This window comes from Oncorhynchus keta, chromosome 34 (genome assembly GCF_023373465.1).
Source record: "Oncorhynchus keta strain PuntledgeMale-10-30-2019 chromosome 34, Oket_V2, whole genome shotgun sequence".
Taxonomy (NCBI): Eukaryota; Metazoa; Chordata; class Actinopteri; order Salmoniformes; family Salmonidae; genus Oncorhynchus; species Oncorhynchus keta.
In genome coordinates, this window is record NC_068454.1 from 71,414,673 (window position 1) to 71,438,891 (window position 24,219).

Here is a 24,219-nt window from a genome sequence, read left to right on the forward strand (position 1 = left end):
CAACAGGACCACACTCACACACACCCACACAGTAACAGAGAACACACATGCTTGCTCACACAACAGGACCACACTCACACACACCCACACAGTAACAGAGAACACACATGCTTGCTCACACAACAGGACCACACTCACACAGTAACAGAGAACACACATGCGTTCACACAAACAATTATCCTTCAAAAAGCCCAAGTCCAGAGTTATTAGGGAGTTCAATGAAAAATGTGCAATTTTCTTTAATCTAAGGAGTTTAGGGACACAGAGTACCAGGTCCTGTATGCTGCTTTGTACCATCATAGTAAGGAGCTATAGTGCACGTGGCAAGATACCATTCACAATGTTTCCAGCCCGGACCTAGAGAGAAAGTTACCACCTTAACATGCTTTATGGAACCAAATGATTGTTCATCAAAAAGGCACGTCAAACAAAAACCAAAGTACATCTCTGCAGTGGCACCATTTTTCACATTCTCACCCCCGTTACAAAACAGCTCTTCCTTCCCTCGCACTTCACTACAGTGGTATCACAGCATTAAAACACAGTTGAGGAAACACCCCTGAAAGATGTATAGTTCCCAATGTTCAATGGACAGCACTGCTAAACTAGCCTAATAGAACCTTGTCCTTTGTTTATCTCTCCTACAATACAACTCCACTGGGACATTTGTCTATCTGTGATGGAAAAGTATCCACAAAGACATTAGTGAGACATACCAACGACTGGGAAAGGATTGAACCAGTTTTGTAACCGACACAGTCATAGGGACAGAAGTGAAGTGATATACATGTGCACACACCCAGTTCAATATAGTGGAAGTCTGTGCAAAAACCATTACAGTATAGGTAATGATCTACAGAGACGAAGTGTCTCCCCCTGCTGTCCAATAACAGTATTGCAGCCCCAACACCAGAATGGGGGAGATGCATGAATTAAGACATGGTGGTTTGTTAATGGAATGAAATTGGTTTCAGCCTCCACTGAATCATCACATCACACCTTTAGTAATGTGTTGTACGTGTCAGGTATATGTTGCATAGGGGCAGGCAGTGAGTATAACTCCCAAAATGGAGGTAAGGACATCTGGGGTGCTTCTGTTGTATTCAACCAACACGGATACAGAAAAACAACCGAGGACCACTGTGAGTGGTATTGTATTATCAGCGCAGTACATTGCTTTGGATAAAAGCATCTGTTAGACTTAACATGTACAAAAACATCCTTCAAGGATAAGTACATTAGATAAGACACACAGTACAAACTTTCTGCAGTCAGACAGGCAGACAGAGAGAGACACACACACAGCATTCAGAATGAAAGCGCAAACTAGTGTAGTACCACTAATCCTAAAACGACAAAGTACTGTCTGTAAAAACTAGATTCCCTAAAACAGAAGGCAATGTTTTGATTCAGTTTTTCATTTGCTGAATTATGTGCTTTTTAGCTCACCATAAGAGACACTCGTCATTGGTTACATGGACACATTTAGACATGCGTACATACATTCACACACACACTCACATTCTGTCCAGGGATAAAAATTAAAACAATCAAATTCTACTTGGGTCGTTCCACGAAATAAGTGCCTTTTGAATTTTAAAAGCGTTATATTTAATGAAGTGGCCTTTAATATAGACCACATGGAGAATTCAATAAATATATATTTTTTATATGAATAAAGACTTGCTAAAGTGACAAAATTCTGCATTTGACATGTCCCTTTGACTTCCAAGAAGATTAAAATTTCTCCATCATTGTAAAGCCCTAGTCATTCTGTTGCTTTGACAGTCATTTCTGATTAATATTAATTTAAAATGTGATTAGTCATTCATTTAAGAAAAAAATGAACCTTTCCCTAATTTTAAGCGCAACCCGGTTATGTGAACTGAACTCGTTTTATGGTGAAACTTGAAGGAGTTCCAACATATGGTGAAACTTTTAAAATAATATTCCTTTTTAAATAATAATAAACATTGAACATCTACTAGTCCAAATAATTGAGTAAGAGCAGTTGAGCTGGTTCTTCTGAAAACATTTCTGGTGTTTTGTGGTGGAAAACTGAGCAGGCCGAGCATAACCCTGTTAACCACAGATAACTAGGCTAGATAATTGTATTATTTTGTGAAGTGTGCATTCAATTGCCCCTCCCTGTTGCACACAACAAGCTTACATTTCCTCTGCCACTAGGGGATTTATGGCCGATTTAAGATGAACTTGTCAACCTTGCTACTATATTTGGCACTTGCTAGTCATTTTATTAAATTTAACCTTGAGATGGGAAAGTTGAACATGTGATCTTTGACTATGTCTAAAGTAGGTGAAATCAACAAATACACATCTCAAAAGGCACCGAATTGGTGGAACGACAGACTTATTATTTCAAACAAATTATTTATATTACATGCATTCATCAAAACTAAAAATAAAATAAATATAACATGTAAAATCAAGCTTCTGAAAACCACTAAACCAACTCAGCAGCTTTTGAGGTTCTTATTTTTTTTTAAAGGAGACAGACTGAGGTTATTTCCCTGTGTAGTCCTTTTTCAGTACTACAACATTGTAAAAAATAAAGGCAAACCCAATCAAACCAAACCCACAGCCAGTCTAACAGCCACTGTGCAGAATACCTAATACTCCGTTAAGAAGTACAGCAGCCAGGGTTTTTTTCTGCATAGAAAAGACTTGGGCGGGCTGCCTAAGTGCTTTTCCAGGCCACTTATGTAAAAAAGAAAAAGACTTAACATTATGATATATACAGTACCAGTCAAAAGTTTGGACACACCTACTCATTCAAGGGTTTTTATTTATTTTTTACTATTTTCTACATTGTAGAATAATAGTGAAGACATCCAAACTATGAAATAACACATATCATGTAGTAACCAAAAAAGTGTTAATCAAATCAAAATATTTTAGATTCTTCAAAGTAGCCACCCTTTGCCTTGATGACAGCTTTGTGCCTCTTGGCATTCTATCAACCAGCTTCATGAGGTAGTCACCTGGAATGCATTTCAATTAACAGGTGTGCCTTGTTAAAATGTTAATTTGTGGAATTTATTTTCTTCTTAATGCATTTGAGCCAATCAGTTGTGTTGTGACAAGGCAGGGGTGGTATACAGAAGATAGGCCTATTTGGTAAAAGACCATATTATGGCAAGAACAGCTCAAATAAGCAAAAAGAAACAACAGTCCATTATTACTTTCAGACATGAAGGTCAGTCAAGCCGTAAAATGTCAAGAACTTTCAACGTTTCTTCAAGCGCTTAGTGGGACTATACTTTTGTTTTTCAACAGGACAAGGACCCAACACACCTCCAGGCTGTATAAGGGCTATTTGACCAAGAAGGAGAGTGATGCATCAGATGACCTGGCCTCCACAATCACCCGAACTCAACCCAATTGAGATGGTTTGGGATGAGTTGGACCGCAGAGTGAAGGAAAAGCAGCCAACAAGTGCTCAGCATATGTTGGAACTCCTCCAAGACCGTTTGAAAAGCATTCCAGGTGAGAGAATGCCAAAGCTGTCATCAAGGCAAAGGGTGGTTACTTTGAAATAACACATGGAATAATGTCGGAACCAAAAAATGTTAAACAGATTCAAGATTCTTCAAAGTTTCAATATCTTCACTATTATTCTACAATGTAGAACATAAGAAAAACCCTTGAATGAGTAGCTGTGTCAAAACTTTTGACTGGTACTGTGTGTATATATATATATATATATATATATATATATATATATAATAAATAATTTTCGGAATGGAAAACATTTTCAATTTGTAAACTTAAATTACTAAAATGAGATGTGAAGTACGTAGAAAAGATAATGAACACATATATATATATATATATATATTTTAAATAAGATCATCTTTGAGAACTAAGCATCACCTAAATAAAAGCTAGACAATCAGGGAGAATCTAAAATTCCCAAAATTATGCATTCAGGAATTTTTATCATAGCATGGGGGCCACCAGATTTTTTTGAATTGGAGAAAATATGTTTTAAAACTGTCAAACTGTATCTCCGTCACATGGCAAAATAAGTAGAATTGCACAGAATTTGCTTGAAAACCGCTACATTTTGTCACAGCGGCCAACAGAAGGGTCTCTAAAATTGTCGCTCGACCACCGCACCATTGGCCACGCCCACCACGTAAGCCCCATTTTAATCCAGAAAAGACCCTGGCAGCTATTCGCCATTCTTTCTCAATGTTCACAACAACAGTCTGCTCTGGAATGTTTTCAAATCTAAGCCACTTTTCGGTTCATCTCTTTATCGCCTTCCATCATTGTTCCCTTCTTTCTCATTGGTCCAGTGGTTGCAGGTGGGAAGTGGTGATAGGCCCCAGGGAATGTTCAAACAAGAAACTGGACTGTATGTCTAGCTACCCCAGAATGCCTTGCCCTTGGTCCCATTTCTAGACATGACCTGTTGTCTCACGCTTCCAGGAAGACTTTCTATCGTCCTGTTCCCTTTCTCTGTGGACCATGAGAGTTTTACATGGTCTCTTCCTAGCTCTTTCTCTCTCTTTCACATTCAGTCTGATAGGGTACCGTGTGTAAAAGTCTACTTTGTGCTCCTCCTCAGCAGTAGCTGCGTGTCTGACCCTCAGTATGGATAGTCCAGTTGGGTGATGGTCCAGGTAAGCTGCCCTGCCGTGCCAGCCCTCTCTGGTTCCTCAGACCCTGCGGCCGCAGCACCGGCTCGTGGACCACATCTCTGCGGGGGGGAGGGTTGGGGTATTGGCCCAGCATCGGGCCAGGATGGAATGGGTACCGGCTGTACTGGAGGCCTCCTGGCTGGCCGGGGTAGGGCCTGGGGGCCCCCAGCGTCAGGTTGGAGAAGGCTGCAGACGGGGAGTCTGAGGGCTCCAAGAGGGGCTGGCTGGGGTAGCTGGAGGAGCAGGGGTCCTGGGGGCTCTGGATGGGGTAGTGGGGCTCCTGGTATTGCTGCCATGGGGGGTAGGGGTTAGTGCCAGAGCTCTGGTGCTCTCCCTGGGTAAAGTCTTGGGTCCGGTAGTATTTGAGCACCTGATCGCCTGAGGGCATGACGTCAAAGGCCTGCCTGTACTGGCCCCCGGGCGAGGACCTCCGGAGCGGGTCTTGGCGTTGGAAGCCCCCTGCCCCAGCCCTCTGAGGAGCCCTGATCCGTGAGGGGCCTGGGGTGTAGACATTATAGGCAGGCGGGGACTGGTTGTGCTGCTGGCTGGGGTAGGGGTTGGCAGGGTGCTCCATGGCAGGGGAGGAGCTGGTGGAGGCAGAGGAGGAGGTGACTGTGGAGGGACCCTCAGCCCTCTCCTCCTCAGCCAGCTTCTCTATCAGCAGGGAGGCAATCTCCTTCCCCGACAGGCCCTGGATGGGCTCCGTACTACAGCTGGAGCTCTGGGGGTCTGAGCGGCTGCGGCAGTGGATCCCTGTCGATGTAGACGCTGTGGGCGCTGGGAGGAAGTCGCTCTCCTGGATGCTCCCTGGGGTCGTTGCTGCAGAGTCATTGTGGGCGGCTGGGCTGTCTGGAGTGGAGGGGGTGAGGCTGATGCTGGTAGAGCCTGCCTGGTCAGGGGCCAGGCGGGGGGAGGACTGTCTCTGGTCCTCTGGGGGAGGGGGGTCGTTTGGCAAGGCAAGAGGTTCAAAATCCTGTGGAGAGTCTCCATCCAGGTCTGTGCTGGTCCAGTTCTTCGTGTTTTGGGCCCCAGTAGAGGGGCTGGGGAAAGGGAAGTTGACGTAGATGGGCTCAGACAGGTCCTTGGAGGTCGGTCTGTGGGCCTGGGGAGGGGAGGGCTGGGATGGCTGGCCCTGGAGAGACTTGCCCTGCGGAGGCTGGCTCAGACTCAGAGGAGCATCCTCTGGCTTACGATAGCACACCTTCCCGTTTTCAAAATAGGGGTGTAGCTGGGAGGCGGTGAGGTCTGTAGAGGCTGACCTGTTGGAGCGGTGGAGGTTGCGTTGGTGCTGGTGGAGCGCCAGGGGAACCATGGAGGAGGAGGGGAGGGGGTGCATCTCACTACGGGCCAGCCGGACTGAGGAGGAGGTCTGGCGCTGGGGCCGGGGGTGAGAGGGGTGATGGTGGTGGGTGAAGCCGTCCTGGGAGTGGTGGTGAGAGTGAGAGTGTCCGTGGGAGAATGAATGGGACTGGGAGTGGGCAGCTGCCCAAGCCCGCGTGGCTTCTTTGGACCAGAGCTGGGGCCCACTCTCCCTGGGTCCACCCTGGTTGTGGTGGAGAGGCTGGGGTTGGTGTTGGTGATGCCCCCGAGAGATGGGCCTTTTGTTGGCCTCTGGGTGGGGGGCTGGGCGGAAGTTACCCTCCAGGTCCAGCCTCATGTTCTGGTAGCTGTGGCGGGCGTAGCTGGGGGGGCCTTGCGGGTTCTCAGGCCCGGCAATCTCATAGTAGAAGTTTTCCATCCTTCCCTGGTCCTCTGAGGTGGAGGAGAGGGGCACGGGCCGGATCTGGGCCTGCTGAGGCGGCTGCTGACCCGGGGATGGTTGGCTGGCTGCGAGGTAGCGGGTGAGGTGGTCTGGCGCTCCACTCAGACGCTCTGAGAAGGCTCTGGCCAGAGGAGGGTTCCCCTGCTGACCAAAGATCCGCCTGATGCGCCCTGAGTCCAGGGAGCGACGCATCTCAGTCTGGGCCAGTGGTGCTCTGTGGGGACGCTCCAGATCCAGGGGCTTAGGGGGTACTTTGGGGCGGGTGGGCTGAAAGGCACGGACCTGAGTCAGAGGGGACTCTGACTTGGAGTGCAGGAGCTGGGGGTGGGCTGAGGACGGCTTGGACTGGGTGGAGGTTGATTTCTGTTGGAGGTGAGGGGCAGAGAACTGGCGTGAGTAGGCTGGGGGCCTCCTCTGAGACTGGGACTCAGTAGGGCTAGGTCTCTCCCCAGACTGGCCTGGTTTGGGGGGCTGTGACTGGGGCAGCTGCTTCTGGTTCTTGTAGATGGGGCTGGGGGTCTGGTCGTCTCCAGAGGCGCTCCCACCAGACAGCTCCGAGTTGGACGCCACAGAGTCAGACGTCTCAGAGGACAGGGTCCCCGTATCCTGCAATAAAAAAAGTATAACCTTTTTACCGCCATAGAGTAAGTTACAGTCTCTTCATAACAATGACAGTTAAAAAAAGGAATCTAATTTTACCCAGGCAACTGTAAACATTGTGCTTGTTATGGGTAGGAAATGAAGGCTCTGCTGAAAATGACCTGACAGCACTGCTGTTGCTCCAGCACAGTCAAAACAACATATCCACCACTTAGAATTTACCACAGTACAAACGGACACAGTTTACACAAAGTTACACCCATACAGTGCCACTTACAGACATGTGCACACTCCTACACACCTGTCCTGGAGTCCTCTCTCCCTGGCTGTGTCCTGTATCTGCTGCAGTCTCTGTCGCGTTTCCCTCTCCCTCGGTCATCCACACAGACAGGGGGCGCACTGTGGAGTAGAGCTGATTGGGGTCAGAGGACAGCAGCTCTCGTGCGTCGGCAGACAGGGACCTCTGGTAGCGGGTGTCGGCTGCATCCTGGGACCGGGACTGAGGGGGGCGGTAGGGGGGCGAGGCGCCCTGTCTCAGAGCCTTGTTGGCACTCTCAGCCAGGGCCAGGGCCATGAGGCGTGCTGGGTTTTTTGGAGGGGGAGGGGGAGGCTGGGCGAACAGGGGGGGGGCGGTGGGTCCCGTTATACCTATAGAAGGGAGAGGATGGTTAAATTACATGACTATGGTCTGCAGTAAAACCTCAAATCATCATTGAAAACAAACACATTTTTGATGATGATTATAAATCAATCAACTAATACATTCAATCAATCAAACTTGTTGGCCGAGTCCATCCCTCTTTACTCACCCTGTCCTCTGATCTTGGCCTCGGGGCCCAGTTTGCTGCGGATCTCCTGCTGGCAGCTCTCCGTCAGCTGGAAGTCACATGACCTCAGCAGCATGGAGATCATCTGAGGAGGCTGCGACTGGGAGGGGCCGCTGCTCGGGATGCCAGGCTGTAATTCACCAGCTCGCCCGCCAATCATGTCCAACACCTACGAGGGAGAAAGTCACGTTTGGTGAGGCAAATTTATCATACAGAGTATATAGCCAATCCTGAGACACTGCTGTCCCTGTATTTCTGTGACACAGAGAGGGAGGAAGTACCTTAGCTGGGACGCTGATTGATACAGGGTCAGAGATGTCCAGTGTAGGGGACTTGGGGGCTTTTTGTGAGAAGGCATTCACCATCTTCCGGGTGAAAGATCTTCTCTCTGGCGGGGGCTGAGCAGAGGTCACAGGTGTAGTGGGCGGGCCCTGGCTTTGACTGTGTGAGGTACTCAGGTTGGCACCCTCCCCTGATTGGCCGGCAGATGGGCTGGTATTGGCCGGTCTGTGTTGACAGAACACCTGAAGGGGCGGGGCTGTGGCGGCAATGATCAGACTTCTCCTGACGGCCGCATCCGATTGGTTGAGCACCGAGTCGGGGTCCTCTGTGATTGAGCGCTGGCTGCTGGAGTGAGAGTGTCCTTGGTGGCTGAGGCAGCGGTAGGGAGGGGGCGTGGCAGTTGGCGGGGACTCCCTGCCGCCCGCGGTGACTATGCTGCTGCCCAAGCCGATTGGTCCGTCCTCCAGGAAGGTGGGGCTGAAGTCAATGACGTCCTCGGCCATCCAGGAAGCAGCCGGGTCCTGGTTGGAGAAGTCAGGCAGCATGTAGATGCCTTCCTCGTCGTCATCCTGCTCATCGTCTCCATCATCCCTGGGCCGGCGGTCCTCAGGCAGCAGGCTGTCATACGAGCGGCTGGAAGGCAGGCGGGACGGGGGGCGCTGGGGCAGGTGCTGGGGGTCCATGGAGGCAGCCAAAGACAGACCGTCACTGCTGGAGCGGGGCCGCCGCAGACGGCTAGACTGTCCTGAGAGAGCGAGGAGGAGAGGTAGGAAAAAAAAATAAGCGTCTCTGTAGTGCTCAGTGACTAACACACAGCTCCACCAGCTCCCAAATGACCCATTCTACTCCGACTGTCCCAAAAATCACTCAAACTATCATCACTGCTTCCAGACCTATTCCTGCTCTTCCACAGCCTCCACCGAAAGAGAAATCTCATACTTTATACTTAACGGACAAGAAGAGAGAGGCTCTGCTATCGATCAGTCTGCGAGGACTTAACCTGCTGAGATGAGTATCAGTATTAGCGTCAGTGAGTTATGGCCTACTGTGGTGTACCTGCTCCACTGTGCTGGGACGATAAGGATTCCTCACTCTTAGCTGAACGCAGGGTCACACTGTCCACACGACAACCTGCAGGAGAGACCAGGGAAAGAGACAGCCAGAGAAAGAGATCTGTCATACAAAGAGAGGATCAAAAGGGGTGATAAACTGTGGAGTTGGTATTTATTTTCCTTTCTACCTCCATCCATCCAGGTAAATTGACTGAACATAACCCTGGTGTATGTGTGGTCCAAATCAGACATGATATCTACCTGCATGTGAGGTGGCGGGCTGGAACAGGGAGCTGATCCTCATTGGTTTACGTTGCCCCGCCCCCAGGGGCTTCCCGATAGCAAAGAACGTCTTCCAGCTCCCTCCAGCTGCCTTCCGTACCTTCAGCCCTCTCTTCCTCCTGTAGGGGGAGGAGAGAGAGAGAGATTTAGGTGGGTGAGACTGCTAAATCAACTGTGATAGTGAAACTTCAGAAACTTACATGGTCTGGAATAAGCCTGGCTTCCCACTCACCTGTCGACAGGGTGGTCCAGCACGGTGTGGAACTGGCCCTGGAACTGGACTGGCGCCCCCTGGAGGAGCAGAGGAGCCTGTGTCCTGGCCTGGGCCTCTTCTAGGGAGAGCAGCCTGGTGGACACAAAGGACTTGGGCCTGGTCAGAGAGTGCCGCCCTGCAAGCAGAGAGAGGACCTACCGTTAGTAATAGATAGAGGGTGGGAGAGTGAGGAGCCATCGGTGACGGTGGCCAAAAGCTTTGTTCCAAATGAGATCCTATTCCCTGTATAGTAGTGCACTACCTTTGGCCAAAGCCCTTAAGTGGCATAAAAATAAAAAGTGTACTATAAGGGAAATAGGGTGTCATTTCAGATTTACCCAACGAGAGCGAATAAGACACAGACACGCTTGCAAATCAGAAATCACATGGAGTTAACAACACAAAGGGAGGGAAGGCTGAGGTATGCAGAGGAAGTTGGACCTTTTCATTTGAAACTTCCAGTTAAAGAGCAACCAAAGTAAAACAGGACACCCGTCAGGGGAGAGCAGGGCATGGGTCATCAGACAAATATGTATTATAATGCAATTAACAGAGTACTGTAACAGTGTCTTCTTATAGGGCAATTCCATGCCAGGAAAGCCCAAAAATATTTCTCCCACATTAATATACTGCAATACAATTTTTCACATTAAAATTACTCAACATTAAAGTATTCATATTAATATTTCAAAAGTACCCTTTTTGATTTAGCATATTTTTTGGACATATTGTTTGGAACAACAAGTCAAATTTCCAGAGTCCGTGCTCTGCTACTTTTGAAGACTTGACCATTTTATACATAAAAACGGACAGGTCATTAAGCAATCACATTTAGCAAATCACCAGCAGAAGGAGTTCAATTTGAATCCATTTTCCCATTCACTGGTTGGGCTCACATCATTTATCATAACTTCAAAAGTAGCAGAACGTTGGAAAGTTTATGTACTTGTATAGTATATAGTTTTAAAAAATGTCTAAAAATGTAAATGTACAAAATGTAAATGGTATGAGATATTCACTAATATGTTATGTTGAATTAATATGTTAATAAATAATATAAATATGTGAATAATAGAATGTTGAATTAAAAAAAAATCATAATCGCGACATAATCCATGTTTTAGAGCACACTCATGTACCGTTCACAGATCATAGGGTCTTTTTTCCCCTCACAAATGGTTTGTGATACAAATGTAAAAACCATATCAAACAAACAGTCATCCTCCCAATTAAGTTTCTGTGAGAATAGCTAGAACAATCAGACAACCAAAATATTTGTTGACTTTCCTGGCATGGATCTGGGTCTGAGACACAAAGCAAAGCATCTAACTGAGTCCTGGCTGGGACGCTGACAGAAACTCTTCAGCGGGAGAAGCACACAGATACTGCTGATCTGTAGACAATACTGAGGTTAAACATTTTAACTATAGGGCCTATTGATTATTTAGCTAGCTGACAAGACAAAAAACAGATAATGGAAGCTGGGAATAATCAATGCAACATTGTTTTTTTACCTGGTGGTTCTGGCTCAATGTAATCCTCTTAAAAGAAACATCCACAGCATTTGTGACACATTGATCAAAACAACGTCTATTCTTTAATATTTTGAGCAATACAGCACAAAACAACCTACAAGTTACTTTAATAACTATTTAAAATGACAAAAACAAATATTGGAGGAAACACAAAATGTAACCGACCACATTTACTTCAAGATGGGATGAATTGGAACCAGGATGGAAGTTTGCCTATTCAACTGTCAATGCAACCGAAAAATAATGTGAGTTCACGGTTGACCCTGAAGAGACACTGGGTTTATACAAACATATGTCAGCATGTGCGCACAAAACTTGGCTATATTAAATTCTTGTTTAAAAATAAAATCCAGTTGGTAGTTACAGTCTTGTCTCATCACTGCAACTCCCGTACAGACGACTCGGGAGAGGCGAAGGTTGAGAGCCGCTTCAGAGGACGTACACAACCGCACTGCTCCTTGACACAATGCCTACTTAACCCGGAAGCCAGCCGCACCAATGTGTCGGAGGAAACATCGTACACCTGGCGACCATGTCAGCATGCACTGCGCCCGGCCCGCCACAGGAGTCGCTAGAGAGCGACTTCTGTGCACATCCAGTTTGATTTCTATTTGTAACTGTGCTATTTCACAAAAGTTCTGAACCTATGTACATTTTACAGACCCCGTATATTTACTTTTTTTAAATCTTGCTATTAGTCCCACCCTTCAGCGCCATTCAACCTCTCCCATCTATCTCTCAACATCATCCATTTTGGATTTCTATTTGCCATATATTTTTCAACTGTGCTGTGATGCTTCACAAACGAATTGAGCCTTTCTATTCATAGCTTCTACAGATTGTAAATTATAACACACATATATATATTATATATATATTCTATTAGTTTCAAGAATTTTGTATAGTAATTTACATTTTTGTTTTGCATCCGGAGTTGTTTTGCGTATCAATTCATAAACCATGTGCCATGGAACGGGTACATCGAAAATATCTTCCCAACTATTTTGCAATTTATATGGCATAGCTGTCGTTTTTGGTCCATAAATGAAATTGGTATTTGTTTTTATTTATCACACTTTTCTTTAACCATTTGTGTTCTTTAATACAGGGCCGACATACAAGTTCCTTACTTTGTTCCCCTTTACTTGCCTCTCCCATTTTTGTGGTAATGCTGCAATTAGTTGGTTGTAATTTTGGGTAGAGCAGACATTTCCATATGTCTGTGTTAGCTGCATGTGTAACATAACTCCACCAGTCCTATTTATGATATCATTCACAAAAATTATAACTTTTTAAAACATTTCTTCAAAAATAGTTAAAAAAAATAAATAAATTAGTATATTTGAATTTAACCACAATATTTGTTGTATTATTTGTTCTGTCTTTTCAGGTGGATTAAACTGAAATTGCAACCAACTTTCTAAGGCTTGTTAAAAAACTAAAGATATTTTAGAGATTGTTTGAAACGGAAATAATCTAAAGTGAGCAGGTGTAATCTGAATAAAGGGGAAAAGGCCCTTCTTGAACATAGGATGAGACATTCTCACCAATTTACTAGAGAACCAGTTTGGAGTTAAGTATAACTTTTGTATGACTGATGCCTTTAGTGAGAGGTCTAATGCTTTAATATTTAATAATTTCTGCTTGGCTATACTGACTATCTACTGGAAAACAACAGACAAAAGCCCAATAGGATGAGACACATTCATCATGAACTCTTTCTTGTGCATATCGTACAGAGATCTCAGGACAAATGGGTCACACAGAAGCCAAGAGCGCTTGTAAACATCCTACATTGAGAGAGAGAGAAGGCACGGACGGTCAGAACATGGAGTAGTGTCACCTCGCTACGGTGACTTCCAAAAGAGGATGCCTGGGGGCCTTAGGGACCTCCTCACCCCTGACCTCCTCCACCCCTGGCCTCCTCCACCCCCTCCACCCCTGGCCTCCTCCACCCCTGGCCTCCTCCACCCCTGGCCTCCTCCACCCCTGGCCTCCTCCACCCCTGGCCTCCTCCACCCCTGGCCTCCTCCACCTCCTCACCCCTGGCCTCCTGCAGCCTGGTTCTCTGGTGCTGCAGAGAGACCTTACACTCCAGCTTGCCCGTTGCTATGGAGACACACAGCTCTCGCTCACTGTCTGCTGCTGCTTCCATTCCACTTGGCATACACTGGTTGAATCAACATTGTTTCCACATCATTTCAATGAAATTACATTGAACCAACGTGGAATAGACGTTGAATTGAAGTCTGTGCCCAGTGGGATGGCTACATCATCAGCGTGGCTGAGGGCTCACTTTATGTCAAGTTTTCAGTTTTATTCCATATTTAATACTGATGTTAATCAAGAGTAAAGAACAAAATGTTGCCAAATATTGTACTACTTTTTGGAGCAAATGGATACAGTGGAAAAATCTTTCCATGCTTAATTAACTTATATTACTGCCATTTTAGACTATTCATACACATGTTCTACTGTGCTGCGAGGCAAGACAAAGAGTGCAATGAAATATTAGTATCAGAGTCATTCAAGTAGTTGCTTTCATAGACTTACAGCATTTGCGGGGTAAAAAGCGGAGGACAGCGGGCGGTGGTGACAGTTGTAATGGAGGTAGAAGTGTCATCCATTATATACAGGGCTTTAACCAAAGCTCTCTGTTTAACCAGACAACTAAAAGCATTAAGTAGAGGATAGAGGAAGCCTGGCTGGCTGAGTAGTAAACCTAGTTACTGTAGGTACTAAAAAGAGGCTTTGGCTCTGAGGTAAATGCTCTGTGTGTGGCATTGATAACACAAAACCACAGAGCTGATAGAGGGAGAGAGGACAGAGGGAGCACTCTGAAGGAGAGAAGACATTTTCAGTCGAATCCTAACTTGAAATCAACACACGTCACTGACGATTGCCGACTGATGCAAATCATGCATTGATTTCAATGGGAAATGTGTTTTTCCACACAAATGGAACTCAAGTTCGGAGGATTGTGTCCAGTGAGCGTTAGAGAAGCCAGTGTTGGGGTTATGGTGATGTACCTGTGCCTGTGAAGCGTCCTACAGAGGTGAAGGAGTCACTGAAGAGCACGTCCACGTGACCGAGGAGAAACTCCACCACCACAGACTGGATCCGCACCTCCTTAAACGGGTCAGCACCACTCAGACCCACCGCCTCGATCTCCATAGACCTGCCACGGAGACAACACACAGCCACACCAGGGTCACCTCCAGGATGGTTTTGCAGACAGGAATGTCATGAATAGAGCTGACATGATTCCTCACTGTACATGTCAGAGGCACACCTGTTCTAAACAATATATTTCTATATGAAAGATCCACAACACACACATGTAGGTACAAGTAGGTAGGCATAGACACACACCTGAGCAGGTTGGGGGCCCAGACGATGGCCAGGTTCTTGATGTGCATGCTGGTCTCTCCACTGCAGGTGGCCAGACCAGCCAGGTGTCTAATGAGGTACTCCAGGGTCCTGACAGAGAGAGAGAGAAAGACAACACTAGTCCACAATCTGGGATGGCTGTGTATACCTGTAGTTTCTGTCTCCATGGCTGTGTATACCTGTAGTTTCTGTCTCCATGGCTGTGTATACCTGTAGTTTCTGTCTCCATGGCTGTGTATACCTGAAGTCTCTGTCTCCATGGCTGTGTATACCTGTAGTCTCTGTCTCCATGGCTGTGTATACCTGTAGTCTCTGTCTCCATGGCTGTGTATACCTGAAGTCTCTGTCTCCATGGCTGTGTATACCTGTAGTCTCTGTCTCCATGGCTGTGTATAACTGTAGTCTCTGTCTCCATGGCTGTGTATACCTGAAGTCTCTGTCTCCATGGCTGTGTATACCTGAAGTCTCTGTCTCCATGGCTGTGTATACCTGAAGTCTCTGTCTCCATGGCTGTGTATACCTGTAGTCTCTGTCTCCATGGCTGTGTATACCTGTAGTCTCTGTCTCCATGGCTGTGTATACCTGAAGTCTCTGTCTCCATGGCTGTGTATACCTGAAGTCTCTGTCTCCATGGCTGTGTATACCTGTAGTCTCTGTCTCCATGGCTGTGTATACCTGAAGTCTCTGTCTCCATGGCTGTGTATACCTGTAGTCTCTGTCTCCATGGCTGTGTATAACTGTAGTCTCTGTCTCCATGGCTGTGTATACCTGAAGTCTCTGTCTCCATGGCTGTGTATACCTGAAGTCTCTGTCTCCATGGCTGTGTATACCTGAAGTCTCTGTCTCCATGGCTGTGTATACCTGAAGTCTCTGTCTCCATGGCTGTGTATACCTGTAGTCTCTGTCTCCATGGCTGTGTATAACTGTAGTCTCTGTCTCCATGGCTGTGTATACCTGAAGTCTCTGTCTCCATGGCTGTGTATACCTGAAGTCTCTGTCTCCATGGCTGTGTATACCTGAAGTCTCTGTCTCCATGGCTGTGTATACCTGAAGTCTCTGTCTCCATGGCGGTGTATACCTGTAGTCTCTGTCTCCATGGCTGTGTATACCTGTAGTCTGTCTCCATGGCTGTGTATACAGTGCCTTGCGAAGTATTCGGCCCCCTTGAACTTTGCGACCTTTTGCCACATTTCAGGCTTCAAACATAAAGATATAAAACTGTATTTTTTTGTGAAGAATCAACATCAAGTGGGACACAATCATGAAGTGGAACGACATTTATTGGATATTTCAAACTTTTTTAACAAATCAAAAACTGAAAAATTGGGCGTGCAAAATTATTCAGCCCCCTTAAGTTAATACTTTGTAGCGCCACCTTTTGCTGCGATTACAGCTGTAAGTCGCTTGGGGTATGTCTATCAGTTTTGCACATCGAGAGACTGACATTTTTTCCCATTCCTCCTTGCAAAACAGCTCGAGCTCAGTGAGGTTGGATGGAGAGCATTTGTGAACAGCAGTTTTCAGTTCTTTCCACAGATTCTCGATTGGATTCTGGTCTGGACTTTGACTTGGCCATTCTAACACCTGGATATGTTTATTTTTTAACCATTCCATTGTAGATTTTGCTTTATGTTTTGGATCATTGTCTTGTTGGAAGACAAATCTACGTCCCAGCCTCAAGTCTTTTGCAGACTCATCAGGTTTTCTTCCAGAATGGTCCTGTATTTGGCTCCATCCATCTTCCCATCAATTTTAACCATGTTCCCTGTCCCTGCTGAAGAAAAGCAGGCCCAAACCATGATGCTGCCACCACCATGTTTGACAGTGGGGATGGTGTGTTCATGGTGATGAGCAGTGTTGCTTTTACGCCAAACACAACGTTTTGCATTGTTGCCAAAAAGTTCAATTTTGGTTTCATCTGACCAGAGCACCTTCTTCCACATGTTTGGTGTGTCTCCCAGGTGGCTTGTGGCAAACTTTAAACAACACTTTTTATGGATATCTTTAAGAAATGGCTTTCTTCTTGCCACTCTTCCATAAAGGCCAGATTTGTGCAATAGACGACTGATTGTTGTCCTATGGACTGAGTCTCCCACCTCAGCTGTAGATCTCTGCAGTTCATCCAGAGTGATCATGGGCCTCTTGGCTGCATCTCTGATCAGTCTTCTCCTTGTATGAGCTGAACGTTTAGAGGGACGGCCAGGTCTTGGTAGATTTGCAGTGGTCTGATACTCCTTCCATTTCAATATTATCGCTTGCACAGTGCTCCTTGGGATGTTTAAAGCTTGGGAAATCTTTTTGTATCCAAACCGGCTTTAAACTTCTTCACAACAGTATCTCGGACCTGCCTGGTGTGGTCCTTCTGTGGCTCAGTTGGAGAGCATCTCTGCAAGGGTTTGGGACCGATTGAGACCATCGTAGAATGTATGCAGGTGCATTTATCGACTTGATTACGTCACAAATGGCATATTTTTTTTTTTTTTTTCCTTGTTCTTCATGATGCTCTCTGCATTTAACGGACCTCTGAGACTATCACAGTGCAGGTGCATTCCTCACTGAGACTTGATTCTGGACAGGAGATTGTATTTATCATCATTAGTCATTTAGGGGCATTGGATCATTCAGAGATCCTCACTGAACTTCTGGAGAGAGTTCAGTTTTTGATTTGTTAAAAAAGTTTGAAATATCCAATAAATGTCGTTCCACTTCATGATTGTGTCCCACTTGTTGATTCTTCACAAAAAAATACAGTTTTATATCTTTATGTTTGAAGCCTGAAATGTGGCAAAAGGTCGCAAAGTTCAAGGGGGCCGAATACTTTCGCAAGGCACTGTACCTGTAGTCTCTGTCTCCATGGCTGTGTATACCTGTAGTCTCTGTCTCCATGGCTGTGTATACCTGTAGTCTCTGTCTCCATGGCTGTGTATACCTGTAGTCTCTGTCTCCATGGCTGTGTATACCTGTAGTCTCTGTCTCCATGGCTGTGTATACCTGAAGTCTCTGTCTCCATGGCTGTGTATACCTGAAGTCTCTGTCTCCATGGCTGTGTATACCTGTAGTCTCTGTCTCCATGGCTGTGTATACCTGAAGTCTCTGTCTCCATGGCTGTGTATACCTGTAGTCTCTGTCTCCATGGCTGTGTATACCTGTAGTCTCTGTCTCCATGGCTGTGTATACCTGAAGTCTCTGTCTCCATGGCTGTGTATACCTGAAGTCTCTGTCTCCATGGCTGTGTATACCTGAAGTCTCTGTCTCCATGGCTGTGTATACCTGTAGTCTCTGTCTCCATGGCTGTGCATACCAGTAGTCTCTGTCTCCATGGCTGTGTATACCTGAAGTCTCTGTCTCCATGGCTGTGCATACCAGTAGTCTCTGTCTCCATGGCTGTGTATACCTGAAGTCTCTGTCTCCATGGCTGTGTATACCTGAAGTCTCTGTCTCCATGGCTGTGTATACCTGAAGTCTCTGTCTCCATGGCTGTGTATACCTGAAGTCTCTGTCTCCATGGCTGTGTATACCTGTAGTCTCTGTCTCCATGGCTGTGTATACCTGAAGTCTCTGTCTCCATGGCTGTGTATACCTGTAGTCTCTGTCTCCATGGCTGTGTATACCTGTAGTCTCTGTCTCCATGGCTGTGTATACCTGTAGTCTCTGTCTCCATGGCTGTGTATACCTGTAGTCTCTGTCTCCATGGCTGTGTATACCTGTAGTCTCTGTCTCCATAGTTGTGTTATGTGCATACCAGTAGTCTCTGTCTCCATGGCTGTGTATACCTGTAGTCTCTGTCTCCATGGCTGTGTATACCTGTAGTCTCTGTCTCCATGGCTGTGTATACCTGAAGTCTCTGTCTCCATGGCTGTGTATACCTGAAGTCTCTGTCTCCATGGCTGTGTATACCTGAAGTCTCTGTCTCCATGGCTGTGTATACCTGAAGTCTCTGTCTCCATGGCTGTGTATACCTGAAGTCTCTGTCTCCATGGCTGTGTATACCTGTAGTCTCTGTCTCCATGGCTGTGTATACCTGTAGTCTCTGTCTCCATAGTTGTGTTATGTGCATACCAGTAGTCTCTGTCTCCATGGCTGTGTATACCTGTAGTCTCTGTCTCCATAGTTGTGTTATGTGCATACCAGTAGTCTCTGTCTCCATGGCTGTGTATACCTGAAGTCTCTGTCTCCATGGCTGTGTATACCTGAAGTCTCTGTCTCCATGGCTGTGTATACCTGAAGTCTCTGTCTCCATGGCTGTGTATACCTGAAGTCTCTGTCTCCATGGCTGTGTATACCTGTAGTCTCTGTCTCCATGGCTGTGTATACCTGTAGTCTCTGTCTCCATGGCTGTGTATACCTGTAGTCTCTGTCTCCATGGCTGTGTATACCTGTAGTCTCTGTCTCCATGGCTGTGTATACCTGTAGTCTCTGTCTCCATAGGCTGTGTATACCTGTAGTCTCTGTCTCCATGGCTGTGTATACCTGTAGTCTCTGTCTCCATGGCTGTGTATACCTGTAGTCTCTGTCTCCATGGCTGTGTATACCTGTAGTCTCTGTCTCCATGGCTGTGTATACCTGAAGTCTCTGTCTCCATGGCTGTGTATACCTGTAGTCTCTGTCTCCATGGCTGTGTATACCTGAAGTCTCTGTCTCCATGGCTGTGTATACCTGTAGTCTCTGTCTCCATGGCTGTGTATACCTGTAGTCTCTGTCTCCATGGCTGTGTATACCTGTAGTCTCTGTCTCCATGGCTGTGTATACCTGTAGTCTCTGTCTCCATGGCTGTGTATACCTGTAGTCTCTGTCTCCATGGCTGTGTATACCTGTAGTCTCTGTCTCCATGGCTGTGTATACCTGTAGTCTCTGTCTCCATGGCTGTGTATACCTGAAGTCTCTGTCTCCATGGCTGTGTATACCTGTAGTCTCTGTCTCCATGGCTGTGTATACCTGAAGTCTCTGTCTCCATGGCTGTGTATACCTGTAGTCTCTGTCTCCATGGCTGTGTATACCTGTAGTCTCTGTCTCCATGGCTGTGTATACCTGAAGTCTCTGTCTCCATGGCTGTGTATACCTGTAGTCTCTGTCTCCATGGCTGTGTATACCTGAAGTCTCTGTCTCCATGGCTGTGTATACCTGTAGTCTCTGTCTCCATGGCTGTGTATACCTGAAGTCTCTGTCTCCATGGCTGTGTATACCTGTAGTCTCTGTCTCCATGGCTGTGTATACCTGAAGTCTCTGTCTCCATGGCTGTGTATACCTGTAGTCTCTGTCTCCATGGCTGTGTATACCTGTAGTCTCTGTCTCCATGGCTGTGTATACCTGAAGTCTCTGTCTCCATGGCTGTGTATACCTGTAGTCTCTGTCTCCATGGCTGTGTATACCTGTAGTCTCTGTCTCCATGGCTGTGTATACCTGTAGTCTCTGTCTCCATGGCTGTGTATACCTGTAGTCTCTGTCTCCATGGCTGTGTATACCTGAAGTCTCTGTCTCCATGGCTGTGTATACCTGAAGTCTCTGTCTCCATGGCTGTGTATACCTGAAGTCTCTGTCTCCATGGCTGTGTATACCTGTAGTCTCTGTCTCCATGGCTGTGTATACCTGAAGTCTCTGTCTCCATGGCTGTGTATACCTGAAGTCTCTGTCTCCATGGCTGTGTATACCTGTAGTCTCTGTCTCCATGGCTGTGTATACCTGTAGTCTCTGTCTCCATGGCTGTGTATACCTGTAGTCTCTGTCTCCATGGCTGTGTATACCTGTAGTCTCTGTCTCCATGGCTGTGTATACCTGTAGTCTCTGTCTCCATGGCTGTGTATACCTGAAGTCTCTGTCTCCATGGCTGTGTATACCTGTAGTCTCTGTCTCCATGGCTGTGTATACCTGAAGTCTCTGTCTCCATGGCTGTGTATACCTGAAGTCTCTGTCTCCATGGCTGTGTATACCTGAAGTCTCTGTCTCCATGGCTGTGTATACCTGTCTCTGTCTCCATGGCTGTGTATACCTGTAGTCTCTGTCTCCATGGCTGTGTATACCTGAAGTCTCTGTCTCCATGGCTGTGTATACCTGTAGTCTCTGTCTCCATGGCTGTGTATACCTGTAGTCTCTGTCTCCATGGCTGTGTATACCTGTAGTCTCTGTCTCCATGGCTGTGTATACCTGTAGTCTCTGTCTCCATGGCTGTGTATACCTGTAGTCTCTGTCTCCATGGCTGTGTATACCTGAAGTCTCTGTCTCCATGGCTGTGTATACCTGAAGTCTCTGTCTCCATGGCTGTGTATACCTGAAGTCTCTGTCTCCATGGCTGTGTATACCTGAAGTCTCTGTCTCCATGGCTGTGTATACCTGAAGTCTCTGTCTCCATGGCTGTGTATACCTGTAGTCTCTGTCTCCATGGCTGTGTATACCTGAAGTCTCTGTCTCCATGGCTGTGTATACCTGTAGTGCGGTGGTGGGAGCTGCTGGATGACATCATGTACTTTCACCATGCGCTCGTCGTCCGTCATCTCTCCCATACAGTCCTACGGAGGAAGACCAGGGAAAAAACAGATGGTTTAGCTTTTGACAATGGACAGTACTTTCAGTTGGAGGGAGTTGTGTTGGGTTACAGCCATGTACTCACAGCAAACTTGTCGTAGAGCTGGTAGGTGAGCAGGGGGTTGGGCAGCTCTCTGAAGTAGAGTTTACACAGGGACCCCACACAGTGGATGTCCTGCATGTACATATCCTTGGTCAGGTCTGGAACATTCTCACTGTCAAACTCATGTCTGGTGGGGAGAGAGAGTGTCAAATAGGGTTGAATGCCAAAAAAGTATTGCGTATTTGCCTATATGTACAGTGGGGCAAAAAAGTATTTAGTCAGCCACCAATTGTGCAAGTTCTCCCACTTAACAATATGAGATAGGCCTGTAATTTTAAATCATAGGTACAGGTAACGAGTGGAGGACAGAGGAGCCTCTTAAAGAAGAAGTTACAGGTCTGTGAGAGCCAGAAATCTTGCTTGTTTGTAGGTGACCAAATACTTATTTTCCACCATAATTTGCAAATAAATTCATTAAAAATCCTACAATGTGACTTTCTGGATTTTTTCCCTCATTTTGTCTGTCATAGTTGAAGTGTACCTATGATGAAAAGTATAGGCCTCTCATCGTTTTAAGTGGGAGAACTTGCACAATTGGTGGCTGACTAAATACTTTTTTGCCCCACTGTATTTCATGCATGCAGTCAATGATCTATGTAGTTTTCAGTCTTTACAGGTTCAGGGCCTGACATGCAGGGTTAGGGTTAGCATGAGGAGTGGTACCGGAGTTTCTGAATGTTGGAGGAGACTCCAGAGTGCCTGTAGATGCCGTCCACCACACCATGCTTCTCTATGAACTCTGAGCAGCTCTTCAGAACCTGTGGAACTGGAGAAGCACACAAAGATCCATGTCACATGTTACAGTAGTACACCAAACCAGACCAGGCTCTCAAGGACACACAGAGATGACTCCCTGAGACTCTAGAATTAGAACTGTAGAACTCTAACTAGGGCAATGGGCCCATTTCATCAACTCCGAAGCACTAATGTGATCCTAAAATGGCATGATTGATTTTAATATTGTACTGAGTTCACTTGACACATCAAAACCGCTCACTCTCTGCAGCCAGCAACTCACTCTTACGTTACTATAACAATCACAAGCCCAAAGACACTGACAACTACTTTACATCCCCAAATGGTTACGTGAGGATAAGTGTGTGTTTTATGTACCGTCCAGTCCTGAGTTGAGGAGGTGCTCTCCCAGGTCGCAGCCGAACACCCTCTCCTTAAGAATTCCTTTCTGTTTGAGCTTCTGCTTGGTGGGTCTGGACTTCATAAAGTTGCGCAGGAATCCCATCAGCTTGCCGTGCTTCTTAGAAACTGTCAGAGGGGGGCGACAGAGAGCTGCTGAGTATTGACACTACAGTGGGAAAGGGAGACTATTGTGGTGGGTGAGGGGTCCATCTCTGTGAGGGGCGTGAATGTTTTTACATGAATGTCATCATCGTCATCGAATATAAAACATGTGAAAATACATCAGAAAATAGGAGAGTTTAGTGGGAGCTGGAGCATGGACACTAGTAGGAGGCTGGGTCGTGTTCTGGACCAATGAGTCACGACCACCAACATCATTAGAACAATAAGCAGCAGCAGATTACTTGGACGCATGGTGAAGATTAGGATTAAGAACAAGGAAATAACTATTGTCATTGGTCATAATAAACCTGTATCGTCTTCCTCTAAAACAACGACTTGCTTCTCATTTATACAACAAGCTCCATTGTGTTCCTATGATTTATGGGTGACTAAAATACATGTACACTAATTCTAATCTAAAAACATCCTCACCACTCCTGCAACATCCCTAGGCTTGGCTGGTTGTATAAATGGCTATTGTAAGTTTCCTGGTTGGCTTAAGGGGAAATGTGTGTTATACAGGCCTTGCATTAAGGGGAGAGATGAGGCGTTAGGAAAGATAAGGACGGTGGAAGGACTCTGATTGGATGACAAATGGATTAATGAGAGTAATTCCATTTCAGTTGTTGTTACCAGCAAGTCTTAGGTACCAAGGCTGAGGAACTGAGAGAGAGAGAAAAGGAGAAAGGCAATAGATACAACAGGAAGGCGGTTGGAACACCAGCTAAATACATTGTTTTGGGAGTGCGAAGTACAGAACAACAGAGATATACTGTGGTCAGAGATACAAATATGAAAATTGCAAAGATGTTGTGGTGACCACATTAAGCAAGCAAAACAACCTATGGGCTGAGTAATTCTGAAACTATGTAATGTCACATGATCCGCTGTGTGCATCTGGTTAACACCACAAGGTCATGTATCCTTAAATAAAAAATTGTCGAGAGAAAGATATAATTTTTGAATGTTTACAAGACGAAGATACAAGGGAGAGGGAGGAAAAGTGGCTGTTATATACAGTTCAATTAAATATAATAAGCGATATATGCTACATGCCAGAAAGAAAAAAAGTAACCATGACAGTTACTACTGCATGTTGTAAACTTCATTTCAAGCTCCTACAAAACCTTCGACAGACTCTGTGGAGACTAAATACTCATACAGCAGTGATTGGTTGATTGCGTCTGTTTACCGGATGTAGGAGAGGGAGGTCCTGGGGCGTTGGAGTTGGCTGGATCTCCATCTGGAAACACAAACGTCACTCAATACATCTGACATTGATTGGGAGACACAGTGCAGGTGTACAGGACATTCGGAAAGTATTCATACCTCTTGACTTTTTCCTACATTGTTACGGTACAGCCTGTTTCTAAAATGGATTTAAAAAATATATATATCCCTCAAACTACACACAGTACCCCATAATAACAAAGCAAAAACAGCTTTTCATAAATGTTTACAAATGTATTAAGACAAAAAAAAAAAAAACACATTTACATAAGTATTCCGACCGTTTACTCAGTGCTTTGTTAAAGCACCTTTGGCAGTGATTACAGCCGAGTCTTGGGTATGATGCTACAAGCTTGGCACACCTGTATTTGGGGAGTTTCTCCCATTCTTCTCTGCAGATCCTCTCAAGCTCTGTCAG

General features: G+C 46.0%; 1 protein-coding gene across 3 annotated transcripts in view; it reads right to left on the bottom strand.

The window, feature by feature from the left end:
* Positions 1-221: 221 nt before the first annotated feature.
* arhgap33 (Rho GTPase activating protein 33) overlaps positions 222-24,219 on the bottom strand; it is a 53,097-nt gene continuing 29,099 nt past the window's right edge. For all 3 annotated transcript variants that reach the window (XM_035751390.2, XM_035751392.2, XM_035751391.2), the window contains exons 10-23: positions 23,764-23,814; positions 22,386-22,535; positions 21,936-22,038; positions 21,255-21,399; positions 21,071-21,153; positions 14,633-14,740; positions 14,290-14,438; positions 9,705-9,861; positions 9,452-9,591; positions 9,195-9,269; positions 8,138-8,883; positions 7,839-8,025; positions 7,331-7,677; positions 222-7,035 (exon numbers count right to left, since the gene is read on the bottom strand). In XM_035751390.2, the coding sequence (XP_035607283.2) occupies positions 4,591-7,035; positions 7,331-7,677; positions 7,839-8,025; positions 8,138-8,883; positions 9,195-9,269; positions 9,452-9,591; positions 9,705-9,861; positions 14,290-14,438; positions 14,633-14,740; positions 21,071-21,153; positions 21,255-21,399; positions 21,936-22,038; positions 22,386-22,535; positions 23,764-23,814 (4,886 nt within the window). In that variant the 3' untranslated portion in view covers positions 222-4,590. The remainder of the gene's footprint in view (positions 7,036-7,330; positions 7,678-7,838; positions 8,026-8,137; positions 8,884-9,194; positions 9,270-9,451; positions 9,592-9,704; positions 9,862-14,289; positions 14,439-14,632; positions 14,741-21,070; positions 21,154-21,254; positions 21,400-21,935; positions 22,039-22,385; positions 22,536-23,763; positions 23,815-24,219) is intronic.